General features: G+C 48.0%; 2 protein-coding genes across 4 annotated transcripts in view; one reads left to right on the forward strand and one right to left on the reverse strand.

Moving 5' to 3' along the window:
- The window catches only part of LOC126961287 (60S ribosomal protein L34-like), a 563,491-nt gene that overhangs the window by 330,069 nt on the left and 209,808 nt on the right, over nt 1-23,614 (reverse strand). The gene's annotated exons all lie outside the window — the stretch shown is intronic.
- PEBP4 (phosphatidylethanolamine binding protein 4) overlaps nt 1-23,614 on the forward strand; it is a 478,151-nt gene that overhangs the window by 255,817 nt on the left and 198,720 nt on the right. Inside the window, exons 2-4 of one of the 3 annotated variants that reach the window (XM_050801460.1) lie at nt 10,422-10,482; nt 10,585-10,721; nt 18,376-18,502. In XM_050801460.1, coding sequence (XP_050657417.1) covers nt 10,591-10,721; nt 18,376-18,502 — 258 coding nt within the window. In that variant the 5' untranslated portion in view covers nt 10,422-10,482; nt 10,585-10,590. Of the gene's footprint in view, nt 1-10,372; nt 10,483-10,584; nt 10,722-18,375; nt 18,503-23,614 lie in introns of those variants that run through there. The other 2 variants (XM_050801459.1, XM_050801461.1) reach the window with 2 other exon arrangements.

A 23,614-nucleotide genomic window follows, 5' to 3' on the forward strand; every position in this document is an offset into this window, starting at 1 on the left:
ACAGTTTTTCTTTTTTAAAAAATTAGAGTTTTCTATATGTAAGATTGTCACCTGCAAACAGATAATTGTACTTTTTCCTTTCTAATTTGGATGGCTTTTACTTCTTTTTCTTGCATAATTGTTCTGGCTAGAACTTTCTATACATGATGAATAAGAGTGGCAAATGCATGCATCCTTGTTTTGTTCCTGATCTTAGAGGAAAACTTGAAGTCTGTCACCATTAAGTGTGTTGTTATCTGTGGGCTTTTTGTATATGGCCTTTATCATATTGAGGAAGCTTCTTTCCCTTCCTAGTTTGTTTTTATCATGGAAGTGTGTTGAGTTTTGTCAAATGCTTTTTTTGCATCAATTGAGATGACCATGTAGTATTTTTCCTTCATTCTATTAATGTGGTGTTATTATGTTGATTGGTTTTTATATGTTGAATCATGCTTGCATTCCAGAAATAAATCTCACGTGGTTATGTTGTATAATCCTTTCAGGGTTGAAATGATCTATGCTAATCTTTTGTTGGGGACTTTGCATCAGAGTTTCTAAGGGATGTTGCTTTGTGGTTTTCTTTTCTAACTTTGGTTAGAAGGTAGGCTTTGGTATCAGCGTAATGCTGGCTTCACAGAGTGAGTCAGGGAGTATTCTCTCCAATGTTTCGGAAGAGTTTGAGAAGAATTAGTGTTCATTCTTCTTTAAATGTTTGGTAGAAATCACCAGTAAAACTATCAGGTTCAGGACTTTTCTTCACTGGGGTATTTTTGATTACTGCTTCAGTCTTGGTAGGTTTTATGTTCTAGGAATTTGTCCATTTCTTCTAGGTTATCAAATTTATTACATAACCAACAACTTTACCCATTGTTTATATTAATCTTTTGTCACCCTTTTTATTTCTGTAAAATACTATTTATTTATATTTTTGTTTTTATAAATTTTAGAGTAATCCCCTCACCTTCATTTCTTATTTTAGTAATTTGAGTCTTCTCTGTTTTTTAATTAATCTGGCTGAAAGTGTTAGTTTTACTGATGTTTTTCAAAGAACCAACTTTTGGTTTTGTTGATTTTCTGTTTTTCTGTTCTCTATTTTATGTCTGTTGCAATCTTCAGTATTTCTTTCTGCTAGCTTTGGGTTATCTTGTTCTTTTTTTTTTTTTTTCCTACCTCCTTAAGGTGTAAATTTAGGTTGTTGATTTGAGATCCTTCTTCTTTTTTAATATAAACATTTACAACTTCTCAATGTAAGCTTTTATAGCTATTTTACAGCATATACAGCTTTCACTGCATCCCATACATCTTGGTATACAGGTTGAGTTTCCCTTATCAAAAACACTTGGGACAAGAAGTATTTCAAATTTCAAATTTTCAGATTTTAGAATATTTGCATATATGAGATATTTTAGAGATGGGACCTAAGTCTAAACATGAAATTTATTTATGCTTATATACACCTTATACACAGCCTAAAGATAATTTTATACAATATTGTTAATAATGTTGTACATAAAACAAAGTTTTGACTGTGACCCATCACATGACGTCAGGTGTAGAATTTTTCACTTGTGGTATTCCATAGGCCTTCAAAGTTTTGAATTTTGAAGCATTTTAGAATTCAAATTTTTGGCTTGGGATGTATTGTGTTTTTTGTTTTTGAGACAATTTCACTCTGCCACCCAGGCTGGACTGCAGTGGAGCGATCTCAGCTCACTGTAACCTCCAGCTCCTGGGTTCAAGCAATTATCCTGCCTCAGCCTCCCAAGTAGCTGGGATGGCACTACAGGGGCCCGCCACCATGCCCAGCTAATTTTTGTATTTTTAGTAGATACAGGGTTTCTCCATGGCCAGGCTGGTCTTGAACTCCTGACCTCAAGTGATCCGCCCACCTCAGCTTCCCAAAGTGCTGGGATTACAGGTGTGAGACACCACGCCCAGCCAGTCTCCCATTTCTTTAATTGGTCTTCTGCCTAGTTGTTCTATTCATTATTAAAAGTGGAGTACTGAAATCTCCAATTACTGTTGTTAAGCTACCTATTTTTCGCTTCAATTCTATCCTTGTTTGCTTATATATTTTGGATCCCTGATGTTTGGTACATATAGGTTTACAACTGTTATATCTTTTTGGTGAATTGATTCTTATTAATATACAATGCCCTTGTCTCTTGTTGTAGAACAAGACTTTAAAATCTGTTTTGTCTGATATTAATATAGCCATCCCTATTCTCTTTTTGTTACTGTGTACATAGGATATCTTTTTAAATCCTTTCTCTTTCAATCTGTTTGTGTCCTTAGAGCTAAAGCAAGTCTATTGTGGACGGTATATAATTGGATCATTTTTAAAAAATCTAATCTGCCAATTTATAACTTTTGACTGAGGCATTGAACCCAATTAAATTTAAATTTAAATCCATTTACTGATAGACAATGACTCAATGACTTATTTTGCCATTTTGTTATTTGTTTTCTATATGTTTTAACTCTTCTTGCTTACTTGCTTGCATTCTTAAAAGATGGGGTCTCACTATGTGGCCCAGGCTGGCCTCAAACTCCTAGGCTCAAGTGATCCTCTCACCTCAGCCTCCCAAGCAGCTGGAACTACAGGCATGTGCCACTGTATCTGGCTGCTTTTCAGCTTTTTGTGTCCCTCATTTCCTCCATTTCTACCTTTCTTTACATCTAGTTGATTTTTTTGTAGTGACATGTTTTATTCACTTCTCATTTCCTTTTGTGTATATTCTATAAATACATTTTGTGGTTACCATGGGAATTACATATAACATCCCAAAGTTATAATGATCTAATTTGAATTGATACTAACTTAACTTCAATTGCATACAAACATTTTACTTATACAGCTCCATGCCCCCCCCATTTTGTGTTACCGATGTTACAGTTTACATTGTTATATATTATATACCCACTAATAGATATATAATTATTTTATTTGTTGTCTTTAAATCCTGTGCTATAGTTTAGATATTCGTGCCCTGCAAATCTCATGTTGAAATTTGATCCCCAGTGTTGGAGGTGGGGCCCAATGGGTGGTGTTTGGGTCATGGGGGCAGATCTTTCATGAGTAGAATGCATTTCCAGGGGAGTGCATTCCAACGTTATTAGTTCCATGAGAACTGGTTGTTAAAAAGAGCCTGGCACCTCCCATTTTTCATTCCTGCTTTCTATTTCACTGTGTGATTTCTGCACACTCCAGCTTCCCTTTCCCTTCTAAAATGAGTGAGAAAAGGCCAAGGCTTTTCTCTTCTGCCCAATCTTCTGGCCAGCAGAACTGTAAGCCAAATAAACCTCTTTATCAATTGTCCAGCCCCAGGTGTTCATTTATAACAACACTAAATGGACTAAGACATCCTGTATTTAAAAGTGGAATTACAAACCAAAATTACAATAAAACTGGCTTTTTTATTTGTCTGTGTGTTTACCTCAAACAAAAGTCTTGATATATTTCTTCACCTAGTTTCAACTTACCGCAGCTTTTTTTCAGTATTTCTTGCAGGGCGGCTCTAATGGTAATCAACTCCGTAAGCTTTTGTTTATCTGGGACTTTCTTAATTTCTGTCATATTAATATTTTGGAAGATACTTTTGCTGGACATAGAATTCTTAATTGAGAACTTTTTCTTCTTTCAGTACTTTGTATTGTCCCAATGCCCCCTGGGCTTCGAAGTTTCTGCTGATAAATCGACTGATAATTTTATTGAGGATCCCTGTACATGATGAGTCTTGTCTCTTATTGCTTTCACAATTCTCTCTTTGTCTTTGACTTCCAACAGTTTGATTCTAATGTGTCTCAATGTAGGTCTCTTTGAGTTTATTTTACTCGAAATTCCTTGAGCTTCTTGGGGCCTTAGATGGTCTATTGTATGTCTCAATCTGTAATCTTTTTTTTTTTTTTTTTTTTTTTTTTGAGACGGAGTCATGCTCTGTCGCCCAGGCTGGAGTGCAGTGGCCGGATCTCAGCTCACTGCAAGCTCCGCCTCCCGGGTACACGCCGTTCTCCTGCCTCAGCCTCCCAAGTAGCTGGGACTACAGGCGCCCGCCACTTCGCCCGGCTAGTTTTTTGTATTTTTTAGTAGAGACGGGGTTTCACCGTGTTAGCCAGGATGGTCTCGATCTCCTGACCTCGTGATCTGTAATCTTTGTCTCCAGTGTCTGAAGGTCTGTAGTTGGTCTGCTGTTTTAATGAGCAATGCTGCCCCTTTTCCCTTAGGCAAAGCAAGACTAGTCCTGCAGGCAGACCCCAGACAGATTAGAGCATTGCACATGATGAGTCTGGCTCTGCTTCTTTGAGTTTAAGGGAGAGAACTAGGGCTTGAGCTACCATCTCCAGACCAATACTGCTGGCAGTGGAGGTGGAACAAGGTAGAAAGAAAATGAAATTTCCAACCTTTTTTTGGAGACGGAGTCTCGCTCTCTTGCCCAGGCTGGAGTGCAGTAGTGCTGTCATGCACTCCGTGTGAAGAGACCACCAAACAGGCTTTGTGTGAGCAGTAAAGCTTTTTAATCACCTGGGTGCAGGCAGGCTGAGTCCGAAAAGAGAGTCAGCGAAGGGAAATAAGGGTGGGGCAGTTTTATAGGATTTGGATAGTTGGATAGTTAAAGAAAAATTACAGGGCCGGGCGCGGTGGCTCAAGCCTGTAATCCCAGCACTTTGGGAGGCCGAGACGGGCGGATCACGAGGTCAGGAGATCGAGACCATCCTGGCTAACACGGTGAAACCCCGTCTCTACTAAAAAATACAAAAAACTAGCCGGGCGAGGTGGCGGGCGCCTGTAGTCCCAGCTACTCGGGAGGCTGAGGCAGGAGAATGGTCTAAAACCTGGGAGGCGGAGCTTGCAGTGAGCTGAGATCCGGCCACTGCACCCCAGCCTGGGCGACAGAGCAGGACTCTGTCTCAAAAAAAAAAAAAAAAAAGAAAGAAAAATTACAGTCAAAGGGAGTGTTCTCTGGTAGGCCAGAGTCGTGGCGGGGCGGGGGGGGGGGGGGGGGGGGGGGGGGGGGGGGAGGGGAGGGGAGGGGTGTGTGTGTCACAAAGTGCTCAGTAGGGGAGCTTTTTGAGCCAGGATGAGTCAGGAAAAGGAATTTCACAAGGTAATGTCATCACTTAAGGCAAGGACCAGACATTTTCGCTTCTTTTGTGGTGGAATGTCATCAGTTAAGGCAGGGGCAGGGCATTTTCACTTCTTTTGTGATTCTTTAGTTATTTCAGGCCATCTGGGCATATAAGTGCAAGTCACAGGGGATGCGATGGCTTGGCTTGGGCTCAGAGGTCTGACAAGTGCGATCTCGGCTCACTGCAATCTCCACCTCCTGGGTTCAAGCGATTCTTCTGCCTTAGCCTCCCAAATAGCTGGGATTACAGGTGCCTGCCACCATGCCTGGCTAATTTTTGTATTTTTAGTAGAGATGGGGTTTCACCATATTGGACAGGCTGATCTTGAACTCCTGACCTCAGGTGATCTGCCCACGTCAGACTTCCAAAGTGCTGGGATTACAGGCATGAGCCACCGTGTCTGGAAAAATTCCTATTATTTTGAAGGAGGCTTTTAAAAAATTTTTGAGACAGGGTCTCCATTTCTCACCCAGGGTGCAGTTAAGGAGGCTTTCTTTGATTAGGCATTACTTGGCTGCTCTAACCTTTGGCTGTTTTCCAGAGCTCCTATAAAGTTAGTTCAGCCAGTTTTCTCTCTCTCTCTGGGTGGGTGGGTGGGTGGGTGTGTGTGTGTGTGTGTGTCTGTGTGTGTGTGTGTGTGTGTGTGTGTGTGTGTGTGTGTAGCTTTCCATGAGGGAACAAGAGCTTGGAGCTTCCTAGTCATCCATTTTGCTGACATCCCCAGGATGATTTTTTAAAACAGCTTTATTGCTACATGCTTCATATATCTCACAATTCATGAATTTTGAAGTATATAATTCAGTGGTTTTTAGTATATGTATAGATATGTGCAACCATCACATAGTCAATTTCAGAACATTTTCATCACCTTTAAAAGAAACCTCATACCCTTTAGCTATCATCCCATACCTTTCATTCCTGTCTTACCCCACCTCCACCTCCAGCCTTAGCAACCACTAGTCTACTTTCTGTCCCTATATATTTGCCTATTCTGGACATTTCATATAAATGGAATCATACAATATGTCCTCTTTTGCGACTGGCTGCTTTCACTTAGCACAATGTTTTCCCCCATGCCGCCCGGGGCCCCCACCCTGGGCTCTGTAGAGGGCACAGGATACTGAGAGTAGAGTGGGAGCAGGATTGCATGACGGAGTAGCCAGATCATTGGACTGGTCCAAATTTGAAGTTGCACCCAACAGCTGCAATGCGAAGATAAGGGGAAATAAATTGAAGATGTTAGCAAGTGAATAGTACAAAGGTTTGCAAGACCCAGGTACCAAAGGGAAGGTAGTCAGAATAGGTAAGGAAAAAGGAGAATGGTCAAGGGACCAGAGTTTAGAATCAAATGAAAGACTAAGTGCAGAGAAGTAACAAGAGGGTAGAGGAAGGAGAAGAGATGGTGATCAGAAGAGCTGCTTGAAATCAGCTGGGCATAGTGGTGCGTGCCTGTAATCCCAGCTACTTGGAAGGCTGAGGCGGGAGAATCACTTGAACCTAGGAGGCAGAGGCTGCAGTGAGCTTAGATCATGCCACTGCATTCTAGCCTGGGCGACAGAGACTCCATCTCAAAAAAAGAAAAAAAAACTGCTTGAATTTAATATTTTAGGAATTTAATATTTGTAGTGATGACAGTGTCTAAGAAAGTGGCCATGGGAAGGGAGGTTGGAAAGGAGGGAGGGGAAAACGTTGGTAGAGGCATCCAAAATAGGCAAATTCATAGAGATAGAAAATAGATTAGGGTTGTCAGGGGCCGGGGTGAGGGAGGAATGGGGTGCTACTGCTAATAAGTACAGGACTTCTTTTAGGTTGATGAAAATGCTCTGTACTTTGGTAGTGGTGATGGTTGCACAAGCTTGTGAACATACAAAAACCCACCGAATTGTACATATTAAAAGGGTGAATTTTATGTGTGAATTATATCTCAATTAATTTTTTATTAGGAATCAATGAAAAAATTCAGGGGGATTTGTTCACTATAGTTCAGAGATTCCAGGGGGCCTACGTGGAAATGTTTAGGAGGGAGAGAAAGAACAAGAGTCTATGTCTGGGTAGAAAAAGGAGGTGAGGCCTGGGCAATGATTGGAGGATGTCAGGCACAGGAGGCCTGGAGGGGTAAGAAGGGAGTGGAGAGTTTCAGCAGCAGTGGTTCAACAGATCCCAGTAGCTGGAGGGACCAATGTGTCTCCGGAAGCCACAGGTTTGGCTTGAATGGTGGTGTCTGGAGGTGGTCCCAGCCCAGGTAACTGAAGGAAGAGAGGGGGACTTCAAGGGTGGGCACCAAGAAATCTAGCAATGGGACTTTCCAGGGTGAGAGAATTAAGCAAAACCAGATGGTGATGGGGAGGGAGAATGGTCACTCCTCAAGCTTGAACACAGCTTTCAGATCTTAGGTTTCAAATATGAATCAAAGTCCTGAAAATCCCCAAGAGAAAGATCGGGTTTGAAAATCCCAAGAACCACTGCATTCTGCCAGATCTCTCTGCACAAAAACAAGCCACAGAAGGTTAGATAAATAAGCAAAAGGCATCCAGGGCTAAGGGCCAACCTGAGTGATTAGTTTCCTACTGATGTTTACACGGAGTTGTGAGCTGTTAAGTGAAAATAAGGATGATCAGAAACGGACGTGGCGTGTGTTATGCATTTAAACAAGAATTTTATTAAACCTCTATATACTCCATGTAAGGTGCTCAGAATGCTGGACAGTCTCCGTGCTGCCTCCCAGAAGCTTATAGGCTGGGTGATTGAGGGAGAAACTATCACTAAGCAAATAACTACAAAATAATTTATTACAACTATATAAGAATAATGAAGAAAGCAGTAAGGTGCTCTGATTGTTTATAAAAGGAATCTGATGGATGCTAGGGGTGAAAGCAAGTTTCTCTCAGGAAATGGCATTTCAGCTACCCCCCTAATGAAGGTGGGAAGTGGGGTCGGTGCCTATCACAGCCCTGGGATAGAAAGGAGCTTGAGGAACCTGCCAGAGGTAACATGTGAGAGGAGGAGGAAGTCGGCTAGAGAGACAGGAAAAGCCTGATTTCACAGGGCATTGTGGTCCACGTGGAGGACTCCGGGGTCCTTCTCCCAAGAACAAAGGGAATGTAGAGGGAGTGAGTAAGAGGCAATGGAGCAGCTACAGAATGCAGTGGAGCCAGGTGGTTAAGAGCGTGGACTCTGGGCTGGGTGTGGTGGCTCATGCCTGTAATCCCAGCACTTTGGGAGCACGGAGGTGGATCACTTGAGCCTGGGAGTTCGAGACCAGCCTGGGCAACAATGCAAGACCCTGTTTCTAAAAAAAATACAAAAATTAGCCAGAGCCGTGGTGTGCCTGTAGTCCCAGCCACTTGAGAGGCTGTGGCAGGAGAATCCCTTGAAGCCCAGAAGGTGGAAGTTGCAGGAGCCGACATCACCCCATTGCACTCCAGCCTGGGCGATGAGAGTGAGACCCTGTCTCAAAAAAAAAAAAAAAGCATGGACTCAATGGACTCAACCCAGTTTCAACAGGTTCAACCAGAGCCTGGGGTTTAAATTCCAGGTCTGCCACTTCTTGGTGACCAAGATCAGGTTTTAGCTAATGTCGCTGTGCCATCTCCTCCTCCATAAGATGGGGTGATAATAGTGCCTATTTCCAAGGATTGGCATGAGGATTTGGAGACAAAAGTGCCTGGCACGTGGAGTAAGGAAGAACTGCCACTGGAAGTGGGCTCAACAGCAGCAACCTGCACTGTGGGCTCTCCCTGCCTCCAGGCTGCCATCACTGTGCTAAAAGAGTTGACACCCAGGAAAGTTGAGGCTTCTCTAGTGGATGCCATTTGTAAGATGAGTTTCTTGGTCTTGGGCAGCCCTTCTGGCAGCATCTCCTTGACTGTGGCTGTCCTGTGAGCTGTATACAGACAAGGCCATGCTCAACCTATACCCCAGGGCCTAACATGGGGCAGGCACATGGGAGGTGCTTAATGCCTATAAGTGAAGTGGGTTGCAAAGGAATGAATGAATGGATGGATCTGTGAGAGAATACTTACACTATTCATAAATTATTGAGCATTTACTATGTTCCAGGCTCCTTACTGAGGGCTTAACCTGGTTGATTTCATTCTCACAATGATCTTGTGAGGAGGCTACTATTCGACTCTTTCCAGTAGGGGAGATCTTGGGAATACGTTTTTTGGTTGGGGGCAAGGGGAGTCCTGGTTGTATTTCAGGGAGCTTAATGATAGAGAAATGTGTTTAATATGTAGCCCCAAAGGGGGGCTTTTTGCTACAGGTTGGGATCCTGGAGGCAGGAATTAAACCAGAAAGCAGACTATGCTAAAAGTAGTTTCTCTAAAGATCTAGCTGCGTGTACTTTACAGCAATGATCTCATATTCCTTAGCAAGGCACCACAGTGACAGCAATTATTTTACTTGTTTGTGAAAAGGAAAAGTGGTGTGTTCTAGGGAGACGCAGTGGCCTCCCCAGCATCCAGAGAGAGCTCAGAGCAGAAGCCAGGAGTCCTGAGTTGCTGGCATGTCTCTCCCACCCCCGCCTCTGAGAAGCAGAGAGCAGAGAGCAGAGCTATTGGAAAGGCTGTGGCAAGCCGCCTTTGTTCTTCTCCTTGCCCACTCAGGCTCTAACCAGAGTCCCACATGCACCTGGTGGCAGGACTGTTCCCTAAGGGAATGCGGGCAACAGTCCCTGGCTCCCCTTCTTCCCGGTGCAGCGCTGGGGCAGACCACCGCTTTCTGAGCCCCAAGCAGCTCCCCAGACCTCCTTCTCCAGAGACGATTATTTTGGGAGAGTGCTGAGTTCAGCACAGCTGCAAGGTGCAGCCAGACGCACCCTTCTGTCCTCAGCTGGCCCTTCGGAGCTGGCCTTGGGCTAGGGTGCGCCTGCCCAAGCCCAAGTCCCTGCAGCAGTCCCTCCTACACAGGGTTACTGTGTCCAAGCACCTCCACCTTGGGGAAGCTCACAGGCTGTGGAGACAGGTGGAAGAATGGGGGCTAGGAGAGGCAGAGCCGGTCTGAGGGGCACAGCCCAACTCCTAGCCCTGAGCCTGGGGTCACCAGCTTCCCAGGGCTTGCCTTACAGCCAAGGGGCAGGCTGGCCTTCGGCCAGCTGACCATCCCCAGGCCAAGAGCAGGGAGTGGACGAGGAGCTGAACTGAGAAGCTTATATAAGCACTTCTACTTTGCAGCCTGCTGTCTGCCCTGGCAGCCAGGACAAGAGTGACAACAAAGCTGTGTCCTGCCAGGGGGAGGGGCCTCTGCCAGGAATGTACATTGAGTCCAACTTGGAGGAGGCCCAGGTCCTCCCAAAGTGCTTGTGTCCGGGTGGTGGACTGGATTAGCCGCGGAGCCCTGAAAGCTGCCTGCCTTTCTCCCTGTGCTTAACCAGAGGTCTCTCTCCTGCCAAGTGGGCCCCTGGGGTGGGGGGCACAGGTATTTGGCAGGAAATGCCCTGCAGGGGATCCAGCTGCTCTAAAGCTCCTTCTGTTCCAGGTGCCCATGGGTTGGACAATGAGGCTGGTCACAGCAGCCCTGTTACTGGGTCTCGTGATGGTGATCACTGGAGACGAGGATGAGAACAATCCGTGTGCCCAAGAAGCCCTCTTGGACGAGGACGCCCTTGTGTGCCAGTAAGTCAGGGCAGGCTTGGAGGCGGGAGGCACAGAGGCTGCCAGGCAGGTGGATCGCAGGGAGGGGTGTTTCCAAAACCAAGGAGCACCATCTCCTGAGCCTGATTTTATGGGGAAGACAGAACACACGTCAGGTCTGGAGACCACCTTGATGGAGGATGGCGCTGAGAAAGGGACTTAGAAACAGACTCCTTCCTGCCTTCCAGAATGCACCTCTCCCAGGACCAGGAGGGCTGTGTATATGGTTGGCTCTGCTTGGGCCCTCCAAACCTGGGGGGTCTTGCCGGAGGCAGGAGGCTGAGACCCTCAGAGAGAGACCCAGAGAGAGAGACCATCCCTCCCTATAGCCTGAATGCCCCCTCTCCACAGAACCCCGACCAAGAGGCGTTTTAATGAAAGAAGGTGTGTGATTAGACCCTTCCTGTGTGAGAGGTGTTTTTCAACGATGGGACCTAGGAGTGTTTGTGCAGGGGCCCTTTAGGGATCATGGCACCGGGTGGAGTTGGGTGATGAGGCTGGCTTCTTCCCTCCCAAGGGCACAAGCTGCTTCTACTTTGGGTAAGCTGGAAAGCCTGGCGTTCGGCTCTCTCCTCACTGACTCTGCCGGTTAGAAAGCAAGCCTTCATTTATCTGGACTTGTGGGTCATCCTGAGGACTCCCCGGGCCAAATTGATGCCAAACCTCCCTGCCAGTTTAGTGACTGAGGGGGGGACACCCCGCTGAGCCCATGTGTGAGAAATGGGACAGGAGGAAAAAGAACTTTGACGACCTACTCTCTTCTTTTTTTTTTTTTTTTTTTGAGACGGAGTCTGGCTCTGTCGCCCAGGCTAGAGTGCAGTGGCAGGATCGCAGCTCACTGCAAGCTCCGCCTCCCGGGTTTCCGCCATTCTCCTGCCTCAGCCTCCTGAGTAGCTGGGACTACAGGCGCCCGCCACCACGCCCGGCTAGTTTTTTGTATTTTTTAAGTAGAGATGGGGTTTCACCATGTTAGCCAGGATGGTCTCGATCTCCTGACCTTGTGATTCACCCATCTCGGCCTCCCAAAGTGCTGGGATTACACGCTCTTCTGTACCTTTGAATTTTCACAAACATTACTGTTCATAAAAATATGTTTGTTTTTCTTTTTTATTTTATTTAAAACATTTTTGACAAATATTACTTTTAGAACCATAAATACATGTCTTCTCTTAAAGTTATGTAGTTGAATCCTTCTTAAAAAGTAACATTTTGGTTGGATTCAGTGGCTCACATGTGTAATCCCAGCACTTTGGGAGGCCAAAGTGGAGGATCACTTGAGCCTAGGAGTTTGAAACCAGCCTGGGCAACATAGAGAGACTCTGTCTCTACAAAACAGTTTAAAAACTAGCCAAGCATGGTGATGCACACCTGTAGTCCCAGCTACTCAAGACGTTGAGGTGGGAGGATCGCTTAAACCCAGGAGGTCAAGGCTGTTGTGAGCCATGATTGCACCACTGCATTCCAGCCTGGGCAACAGAGCCAGACCCTGCCTCAGAAAAAAAAAAAAAAGTAACAAACATTCAGTACATTTTGAAAAATCTTGTTAAACAGTTCTGGGTGTAGACCGGGCACGGTGGCTCACGCCTGTAATCCCAGCACTTTGAGAGGCTGAGGCAGGCAGATCACGAGGTCAGGAGTTTGAGAGCAGTCTGACTGACACAGTGAAACCCCGTCTCTACTAAAAACAAAAAAATTAGCCGGGCATGGTGGTGCATGCCTGTAATCCCAGCTACCCAGGAGGCTGAGGCAGAAGAATCCCTTGAACCTGGGAGGCGGAGGTTGCAGTGAGCCAAGATTACGCCACTGCACTCTAGCCTGGGCAACAGACTAAGACTCTATCTCAAAAAACAAACAGTTCTGGGTGAAGTTTTCATGTGGAAGGAGGAAGAGAAACATGGTTGCCTCTCACAAGTGGGATCTAATTTTCTAGGTGCTCTGCTGAGTGAGCCAAGGGGCTGGCAGGCTTCTCGCTCTGAGCAGTGCAAGGTCAACGCCCTCATAAGCAGGAGAGGTCAGCTGGGCCAGGGTACAGCAGGCCTGGGCTGTGATAATGGCCCCTTAAGGAGGACCTCAGCGGTTCCTGGTGTTTCCCACACTGTGGGAAATTAGGATGTCTGTAGGGTTGCTGGAGGTGACCAGCCTGAGGCTCTGGGTGCCCTAGGCTCTGCCCTGCCAAGGTCACATCTTGGTACCCTGGTGACCCATGCATGGGGGCACACATGGGAAGTCCCAGGGCACCTTCTGTGTCCCAGGTTCTCTGCTGGTGCTTGGACTCCTTGACTTCTCTCACTGTCAGTGATGAACCTACAGAGTCTATGTTAGCACCCCCATTTTGCAGATGAAGAGTCCCCAGAGATTAAGAAATCTGCCCACAGTGTTTACATAGCTTCAAAGTGGCAGAGCCAAGATCTAGTGCCCTTGTCTGACTCCACACTCATGCTCTTTCCCTATCTGCTTCTGCTGACGACCTTCACCCCGGGTCCAGGGCTCCCAAACTCGAGTCAGGGGGAGCCATTCTCAAGACTCCTGGAATACGCCAGCAGGTCCCCAGTTTGAGAAACAGATTTGTGACCCTAAGGTTGCATGCCAGGAAGATGTCTTTTGATTTCAAGCCATCATCATGAAAGAGGAGATTTGTCTTTATTGCCATAGAAGTTTTTGTTTGGAAGAGATCATCATGAGTGATGATGAAATGAAAATACGCCAAGGACAGATAGGACCCCTGAGGAGACAGCAGGACCTCCTGCACTGACGCCCACCTCAAGATCCCCACTCAGCTCAGGCTCTGACCTTGGCAAGAGATCCCCCAGAGAAGGCACTCCTCTCGTGGGCATTTGGAGTCTACCAGGGAACTCTTAAAGATTGGACTCAATGCCTAAAAGTATTCATCTATAAGGGAGGAATTTTATGTACTGTGACAAGCAGTGAGACATTGTTAAGAGAAAAGCTTCTCGGGAATCGGACCTTCCCTGCTTCTGAGATACCCCAGACTAGACCAGCAAAACCACCGAGAGTCCCAACCCTGGGCTCAGTCGCAGAATTGAAAGAACTGTGATCCTCCAGCCCTGCAGCCGGGAGGTGAATCCACTCAACAAAGCCCTCCTGCTGCCATCCAGTCAGCCCTGCGAGCTCCCCTGGGGATGGCAGCTGCTGCTCAAAGCGTCCTGCTTTTTGGTGTTGAAAAGCTCCATTCTTCAGAACATGCATTCTTATCCCAAGGCCCTGTTGCTCTTCTTGAACATCAACCCACCTTTTCCAGTGCAGATCCAGGAGGTGCACAAGCTAGTCTATCTTCTCATCTTCTTTGTGGTCATTCATGTGTGTGGTGACAGATGCCATGCCCTGCCTCTTCATCCCCAGCTCCCCCCAACCTGGGCAGTCATCCCCAGTCCTTCAGTCTCTCTCAGGGGCCTTGGTTTCTCTTCTCTTTAAATACATTTCTTTCAGAGACAGAGTCTTGCTCTGTCACTTAGGCTGGAGGGCAGTGACCTGATCATAGCTCACTGCAGCCTTGAACACCTGGGCTTGAGCAATCCTCCTGCCTCAGTGTCCTGAGTAGCTGGGACTACAGGTGCATGCCACCACGCCCGGCTAAGTTTCTTATTTTTCGTAGAGTTGGGAGTCTCCCTATGTTGTCCAGGCTGGTCTCAAACTCCTGGGCTCAAGCAATCCTGCCGCCTCAGCCTCCCAAAGTGCTGGGATTACGGGGCATGCACTGCTGGATACAGTGGCTCACGTGTGTAATCCCAGCACTTTGGGAGGCCAAGGTGGAGGATCACTTGAGCCTAGGAGTTTGAGACCAGTCTGGGCAACAAAGAGAGACTCCGTCTCTACAAGACAGTTTAAAAACTAGCTTGCTGCTTTTCAAGTGGGGTGACCCACGCTTTCACAGTTTCCCTCTTCAAGGCAGCCTCATATCCCATGTGTCTTTTTGTCATCCTCACTGCCTTAGTCTGTTCAGCTACTGTAACAAAATACCTTAGACTAGGTCATTTCTAAACAGCAGGAATGTATTACTCACAACTCTAGAGGCTGAGAAGCGCCAAAATCAAGGTGCTACTGGATTCAGTGCGTGGTGCGAGCTTGCTCTCTGCTTCAAAGATGGCACCTTCTTGCTGCGACTTCACCTGGTGGAAGGGAAGGGTAGCTCCCTTCAGCCTCTTTTATGAGAGTGCCTTTTATAAGGGTGACTTAATCACCTCTTCCAGGTCCCGCTTGTTAATACCATCACACTGAGGATTAAATTCCAGCATATAAACTTTGAGGAGACACCAACACTCAGGCAATAGCACTCACTGAGGGGCAGCTGAAATTCTAAGCCCTCCATACAGGCACAGCTGAGAAGCCATGTTTTTAGAGACAGGGTCTCACTCTGCCACCCTCTGTCACCTAGGCTGGAATACAGTAGCAGGATCATGGCTCACTGCAACCTTGACCTCCCAGACTCAAGCAATCCTCCCACCTCAGCCTCCCATATAGCTGGGACTAGAGATGCGTACCACCACACTTGGCTAATTTTTTCTATGTTTTATAGAGACAGGATCTCACTACATTGCCCACGCTGGTCTCTAACTCCTGGGCTCAAGTGATCATCTCACCTCAGCCTCCCAAAGTGCTGGGATTACAGGCTTGAGCCACCACGACCAGCCCTTGTGATCTAATTCTTGCCATGACAGAGACTCACATGACCACCTAGCTCAAACTGAAGCCTGGAGGAATGAAATAGCTCACTAGGGAAAATGTGTGGTGCAGGGAAGAAAGTGCAGCCAAGCCCACTGTACTCGTTCTCTGTTGTACACAACAGATCACTCCAACACGTAGCAGCTGCAAATAGGTGTTGTCCTGCAGTTTCTCAGTTACTCATCTGGAGATGGGAATAGTGTTAAGAGCTGCCTCAAGATATGGTTGCATGAAATTAAATCCTACATATGTGATGTCCCTGATCTATTGGGGTGGCCCAGTAAAAGTCATGCCCTTCGTCCCCAGTCCCTTATGTAGCGTTAGTTCATGGCAAAGCTCGGGCCAGGGCCCCTGATCTTTTCAGTCCACTCCCCAGGGTGCCTCCAAGTCTTGTCATGGAGATCAGGAGATCTCCAAACTCTCCGGATGGAAATTAGAATGAATTCCATGTCAGGTAAACCATAAGCAGCAAGGGCACACAGGAAGGTGGCACCTTTGAGGCTTTCTGGCTTTAATGCAAGTTGTTTGTTTTTGAGATAGAGTCTTGCCCTGTCACCCAGGCTGGAGTGCAGTGATGCAGTCATGGTTCACTGCAGCCTCTACTTCCTGGGCTCAAGTGATCCTTCCACTTCAGCCTCCCAAGTAACAGGGACTATAGGCATGCACCACCCTGCTTGTTTTTTTTTTTTTTTTTTTTAATTTTTGGTGGAAACAGGGTCTCGCTATGCTGCCTAGGCTGATCTTAAATTCCTGGGCTCAAGCGATGCTCCCACCCCAGCCTCTCAAAGAGCTGAGATTATGGGCATGAGCCACCGTGCCTGGCCTTGAATGCAAATTTTAAAGTGTATTTTCTCACTAACTTTAATTTTTGATTCAGCTCACCTCAGGTTTGTCCAGATCATCTTGTAACTCGATTTGATAATCAGAATTGTTGGTCACCAGCTCTGTGCCATCTGCAGATCAAATAAATTTCTCTCTGTGTCCTTCTCCAAGCCTTTGCTATAGCAGCTGAGCCAGGCAGAGGCCTGCACACGCCCCTTTCCCGTCATCCTAGGTGGGGCAATATGCTATCTTCAAACGCTGGCCTGGCAGTGCCCTATGGGTGTGAGGAGAGGGGCAGGGACATGACCCAATCCCTGGTTCGCTGGCATGTGCCCTGTCCTTCAGGGCACTCTCTGTGGCTCTGCACCCCCCTCACCAAATAACGATTTGCCGATTTTGCTTCTTTGATTCTTTTGATATTTACAACAATTCCACTCTGATAAAAAGGGGGGAGGGGTTGTGGGCATGAGGGCGTCCCTCCACCCTCAGTTTCCCTCCTCCGTGCCTCTCGTTTTCCCGTGCTGTGCTGCTTGCTGTCTGTCTCTCTGCCCTTGGAGGGTCCCCTCTCTGCCTCGCATCTCGCTAGCTGCAGCAGCAAGGAGTTGCAGCAGAAACAAACCAAACGGTCCTTAAGATGATGCTAGGAAGATAAAACTAGTCCCCTAAAACTTCCCCAAAAGCTGTGAAAATCTTGCCATCCACCTAGAATTGCTGTAAGTGTGCAAAGAGTTAGAAGACACAGATTTGCTCAGCAAGACCTTGACTCGTCCTGCTTCCACCCTCTGAGACCAGAGTACCTGACTTCTGGTATTGGGGGTGCTGGCCCGCCGAAGTGTCCTGGTCCGCGGCTGCCAGGTGCTGGGGGCTCAGCGGCCTTTTGCCTGAGGCTGGAATTCAGGAGCCACTGAAAGAGTAGGAGGTGGAAGGTGGGAGGGGGAATGCAGGGCTACCCACCAGGAAGCTGCTCTTGGCCTATTCCCAGGCCCCAGCTTCAGGGAGCTGTCCCTCCAGAACTGTTCTCCAAATTACATCCTCACAGGGTCCCCTGAGGCATCACCTGCAGCAAGGCACTGTGGACAGCTGTGGGTGGCTACTGGCAGGCTGTAGAGCAGCTTAGCCATGCAAGGCTGTTAGGAAAGGCTGGGGACCTGCAACACCCACTCCATACCCACACCCCTTCTCTCTCAGTGATGCCTTAACCCACATTAACCCTACAGAGGCCTTGGGTCGTGGAGATAAAATGTAATAGAAGGGCAAGCAAAAACAGTTTTTAAAAATGTCTTTGAAAAATCTTACCTGCATTTCTGAGTTTCAAATATAAGCATGTACTGAAGGCCAGCCTGGTGCAGTCATGGCCCGGCCCGCCGTGCCCTGCCCTGCAGACTCTGTCGCTTTGCTCTGCATCATATTTTCTTCCCTTCCAGAGAGCCACATTCTCAGAATGCCGGTGCTGTTCGGGGCCCTTCTTCTCCGGGAGCAAATAGATGAACCAGTTCATTCATACTCACACTCTTAGTGAGCCAATGTTTTACCCCCTGAGGGATGTTTGCATTTTGAAATGGAACCTAGGCTATGGTCAATGCTTAACCCAAAGAAGCCAATTCTTCACCTAATGGCAGGATTTCAGGCATGGGGAGCTCTTGATTGTTTAGGGGAGAGAGAACGTCTATGCCCTTGAAGGAAGGTATGCTGACTTGCTAAGCCTTTCTTTCTGTAATAAGAATGTTTCTGAAAAGCAATCTATAGGTACTGTTTTTATAAACCCAATCCTACTTTAAAGACATTAAGTTTGCCTGAGGATATCTATTCTTCTAGGGAAGTAAACACTGATGATAATTAATATTACACTGTCTGATGACTTACAACATGCGAGGTTCTGTTCTGACCAGTGACCTCGATTTTACTCCTCACACTGACTCCATGAGGGAGGAATTATTAGCATCCTCAGTTTACAGATGAGGAAACTGAGGCACAAGGAGGTCAAGTAACTCTTGGGCCACACAACTAGTTAGTGGCAGGTTTGGGATTTAATCCCCTTTCACTTTACATTCCCAATAGTGCTAGACTGAAGCCTTGGGAACCCCAGGCTCCCCTAAAACCCTGACACAGGGCAACCTCCCTCTTCTCTTCATAGGGGCCTTGAAGTTTTCTACCCAGAGTTGGGGAACATTGGCTGCAAGGTTGTTCCTGATTGTAACAACTACAGACAGAAGATCACCTCCTGGATGGCGCCGATAGTCAAGTTCCCGGGGGCCGTGGAAGTGAGTGAGCAGGGCTGTGTTAAAGCAGGGCGGGGGAGAGTGGGGGGTCTTAATGTTCCTGCAGGCTTGCTCATCTGGGTGACTTGAAGCTGCATGCAGAGCCATCTGGGTTGGGTCTGGTGGCAGCAGATGGCTGTTGACATAAAGTTGTGCCTTCCTTAGAGTGGACTTGAGGAGAAGGCTGGGGGCCGGTGGGAGGGCTGCACACTGGAAACTGGTGATGGTTGAGGCCACTCTGCCCAGGCTTCCTCCTGCTCCCCTGCTCTGGGAGCTCCTTGGCTGCCCCTGAGATCTGGGCCCCCGAGCCTGGTGGAGACCAGCTGGTGTGTGCTTTGGAGTTGGCAGCTAAGTGGAAGAAGGGGTGGTATGGGAGCAGTCCTCTCCCAAGGTGCGGGGTGTCTGGGTCTTCAGATGACTTCTGGGCTGGAGAGAAGCTGGTATTTACCAGGACAGGCAGAGGTCAGTGCATCCTGACGCTTTGTTGTTGCAACATGAGACACGCTCTTCTTTTGCCCAAAGTTGTGTGAAAGAAGAACAAAGCATTTTAGGAATTGGAAATAACTATTTTAGTGGGCAGTGATTAGTACTATTCTGGAAGCTTTCCTTGTGGGGTCTGGGAAGCCTGGGGAAGAGTCACAGAAGTGGGAAATGGGTCTGCGGAGTGTGTTTTGGGGGAGCTGATCTGGCCTTCTGGTCTCCGCTTCTTTATTTCTTGACTCCTGGGCCAGACTGAGCTCCCAGAGTGTCAAGGGTGGAGACTGGCCTCTTTTCTGCTGTGTTTTAGAAGGAGGTGCTGGTGCCAATCTAGGCAGGACTCGGGTCACAAATGTGTGGAGATGGAAGGGTCATGGCTGGGATGTGACCAAGTACACACATCAAGGCTGACCTTCTGGTCCCTTCTGAGCAGCGTGGCAGAGAGCGGCCAGAAGGGGTTTTTCCTTCCCCGCAGTGCTGCCTTGGTTAGACCTCATGCAGTCAGCTAAGCCCAGTAGGACAATAAGCTCCGGAGGGCGGCAGCACACAGGTTACTCCAATGCGGCGGATAGACTCTTCTCTTCCTTGAAGTATTTTTCACTATCAGAGAGCAAATAGATTGTTAAGAGGCTGCTATCATGAAGCTTTGATAGGTTGTCTTCTTTGCAAACATGACAGACACCCTTTCCTTTGGGAAGACGAGCAATAAAGCACACATGTGTACATGTGTACACATGTACACACACATTTGCATGCACACACATGTGCACACAACATCAGCCCTCCTCCCTGGAAACCCTTGGACTGGGCATACCTGTGGACAGCCAATAGGAGCAGAGAAAGGAAGGCTGCTGATTTTGACTCCTGGGATGGGAGGTGCAGAGCCACAGAGGCCGGGCAGGAGCCCAGTCTCTTAGAGGAGTATATGCCACTCTGTGGGACAGGACTCCTGGCTTCACCATCCATTCACGTCTCTTGGGGTTTGTCCCTTATATAGTGAGGTTCAGTCAGATGCTTTCACAGGCCAGAGACAATCCCAAGGGGATTCTCCCAAAGGGCTCCCTTCTGCGTGCTGATGATGCTGCAGACATCCACTAGATGGCAGTGTAGACTTTTCTGAGCACCTAGTGTCCTTCAGAGCAGGGATTTGAAGCCTGTTGGGAAAGTCTTTGGTTTGATTTGGTTTTGTCGCCCTGGGTTATCAGCACATAACACAAAGACGACATCACCCCGCCACATCCTGAAGTCTTGCACTGTTAAACCCATTCTGTCTCAGCCCAGAGGTGGGGTGGGGGGAAAACCGATGTGAAACGTAGAGATTTATGACGGATACAGAGCTGTGGTCAAGAAAGCCAGGGAGGGCGAAGATTTTACAAAGGAAGATTTGGTCGAAGCTGTGGGAAGAAGAAAAACATAGTATTCTACTACTATGGAACGATAGTTTATGGAAATGTAACAGACCTATGAGAAGGCAGATTCAGAGAGAGTTGCCAAAAGTGGTCATTGAGTGCCACCTTATTCCTGGGCACTACTCGGGCCTTTCATTTAATTCTGTTATTAAGTCTCCAAGTTAAGTATTTCTTTTGTCAAGACTGTTAGTGGCATGTGACAAAAAGTCATCTCAAATCGGTGTAAGCTGAAAAAGCGGGGGAAACTTATTGACTCACAAAACTGAAAACTCCAGGGATAACTTCAGGCAAGGCTGGATCCAGGTGCTCGTGTCACCAGGAATCTGTCTCTTGACTGTTTTTTCTGTGCTGTTTTTATTTGTAAATAGACTCTTTCCTTGTGGTGACAAAGATGGCCCGAACAGCCTTAGGTTTGTGTTTGACCAGTTTGTCAATCCCAGTGGAAATAGGAATTTCCATCCATCAAAAGTCACAGGATTGGTCTCGCTTTGGTCTCGTGCCTATCCCTGAACCTAGCAGTGACCCTCTACAGCTCCCCTTAATCTATGAGGACTGAGAGCAGAGGAGGATGGTTGCCCTGAATGCGAGTCAAAGTGTGATTGATCAGATAAGGGTGAAAGGATGTTAGGTAGGAAATGCCAGGGCAGGTCCTATGGAAGTGAGTAATCTGGCCAAGTACAGAGCTGAAAGGTTCCAGAGCCAGGGTCAAAGCCAGGTCTGCCCAACTCCACAGTGGCCAGTGGACCACTGGCAGGGGCTCTAAGGGAGACACCAGGGGGTGCTGGCACAGGCAGGGGTGGGCTGGCCAAAGGGAAGCTTTCCCTGGTTAGAATGGAAGGGGGTGGGCAGGAAGGATAGTCCTTGTTAGGGAAGGTGGTAGTTGGAGCTTCGCTTAAGGGATAGGGCATGACTGGTGAGGCTGGAGGAGCAAGTGCTATCTGGATCCCTCAAGAAAAGGGTGCGGGGAGCCTGAGCGTTTAGGACAGAGAAGAGCATGGAGGTATTTCCTCTGGGCCCGACTGAGAAGGGCACGAGTTGGTGACTGCTATGTGGGGATGGTGCGCTGCTTCCAAGGTGACTGAAGCAATGCCACCAAAGCGGCGACTGCCAGTGGACATGCCTGGGAACCCCCACCCCCACCTCCCAGCAAACTCCAAAGCCCTGGAAAGAGGGGTGTAGCTGCGCCTCTGTGCCCACCAGAGAGCTTCCTACCTCCATATTCTGGCATTGGCCACTTCCCCATCCTTGGCATATTTGGACCCTGCTCCCGTCACAATGCTTCCTCCTCTAGGAAGCCTTCCCTGACTGCCTCCCTCTGGGCTCCACCTACATCCCTGGCTGATCTCTTCTTTCTCTGTGCTTTTAAAATGTCCCTACCCTCTAAACTGGGTTTTGACTTTCCTCTGTCTTGTGCTGTAGTTGCTCATTCCTATCTCTCAAAGCTTCAAGCACTTTGTAAGCTAGGAGAGAAAGACTGTGTGTTGATTTTGAGTCACCCGCGGGTCCCCCAGCACCTCAGATCCTACGCTGGCTGACTGGGTGACTAGGTGAGAGAGTGAACAGGTGAATGCATGCATGCATGCATGCATGAATGAATGCATGAATGAATGAATGAATGGCAGGTGAGAGAGCATGTCCTGGAGTGTCAGCTATGAGGTGTGTCAGCCTAACTGTTGGCCCTTTCAGCATCTGTTGGAGGAAAGCTGCTAGGCCTAGTGGCCCCGGGGCGGCAGGACTCTCTCCTCCCCCAGGGGGTGAGGTGTGAGCTGGGGGGTGGGTGGGGAAGCAGGCAGAGAAAGAGAGGAAGTCAGGCAGGTTCATGAGAAGGCAAAGTAGCACAGGAAAACGTGGCTGGCTCCCGTGCCAGCTATGACTGAGCGAGAGAGGTGTGGAAGGAAGGAAGCGTTTCTCCCCTGGCGCCCTGACAAACATGAAGAGGCAAACATTTAAAAATGCATCCCGTTCTCAAGCCAAGGAAAACTGAAAGGCCCCTGAGAAGCTTCTTGACTGGGGGCTTATTCTCCACCTTAAATTTCGCCAGCTGGAATCCTTTTGAAGTGCAGAAATTGCCTTTAAGTGGGGAATGTGCATTGCATTACAGGGAGGGAACAAAAGGCTGCCTCGTTCTGTCCCGCTGTCCCTCGAGTTTCCAATCAGGCTTGGCCCAGGCCCTATTTCTTCTCCTCACAAAGCAGGTGGCCCTGAGTGCCCTACCCACCTGGGCCAGCGCATTTCGTGCCAGCCTGGGCCTCTAGTCGCAGTCTCCCAGGGAGCACCTTCTCGCCTTCATTAGCCCACGGTGGAGACACAAGTTTCAACACAAATTTTCTAGAGGCCTGGAACTCTCCTCTCTGCAACAGACCTCGGAACTCACAGGTCCACCGCCCCCACCAACCCTTCTCTGTATACACAGAGCAGAAAAATGCAGGCTGCTGCAGTCACAAAATGATTAGCCGAGAAAGGACACAGGGCTCCCAACACCCACAGCAATTCTAGAAGAACAGCCCCTAATGGATGGAGCAGAGACGTTTGTCTGAGTAAAGACAGGCCAACAGGCAGGCATTTCCAGTAGACACACGTGTGCCTACACATGGAGGCGGTCAAGTGCAGGTCCACTGGCTCGGGGGACTGCAGCCACCTGGACTATTTGGTGTTAAGGATGTGAACCGATTCACTTCGTAAATATTGAACACACACTGTGCATCAGGCACCATGTTACTACTATTGATTCAGAGATGAAAGACACTATCACGGAACTTGCAGTATAGACGGGGAGACAGAAAGGTAGCAGGCAAGCATGGGGACACAGGGTGTCGGTGAGCCAGGACCCAGCAAGGGACAGATGGGAGCCAGGATGGTGGGGTGAGGGATGAGGCTTGTGGTGGGGTAGGAGGTCAGGGTGGGCAGGGCAGGGGCACATCCGTAGTGAGGAGCCAAGAACTTCATGGCCCTGGTGTGGAGTTTAGAGTTTATCTTGAAGCTTGGCTGGTGGCTCGGGGAGGCGGGCTGCCGTTTGATTTTTAGGCTGGTAAATGTGATCAGATTTGCAATTTGGGAAGGTCACTCCAGCAGCAGGTGGAAGAATGGAAGAAAGGTAAGATTGAAGGCAGGATGCCCACCCTGCAACCTAGGTGATGGCATGGACCATGGGGTGGGTTTAAAAGATGTTAAGGACGTGGAACCCATAGAACTTGGGGACTGTGGGGATACTGGGGAGAGGGAGAGTCCA

Source organism: Macaca thibetana, chromosome 8 (assembly GCF_024542745.1).
Source record: "Macaca thibetana thibetana isolate TM-01 chromosome 8, ASM2454274v1, whole genome shotgun sequence".
Lineage (NCBI taxonomy): Eukaryota > Metazoa > Chordata > Mammalia > Primates > Cercopithecidae > Macaca > Macaca thibetana.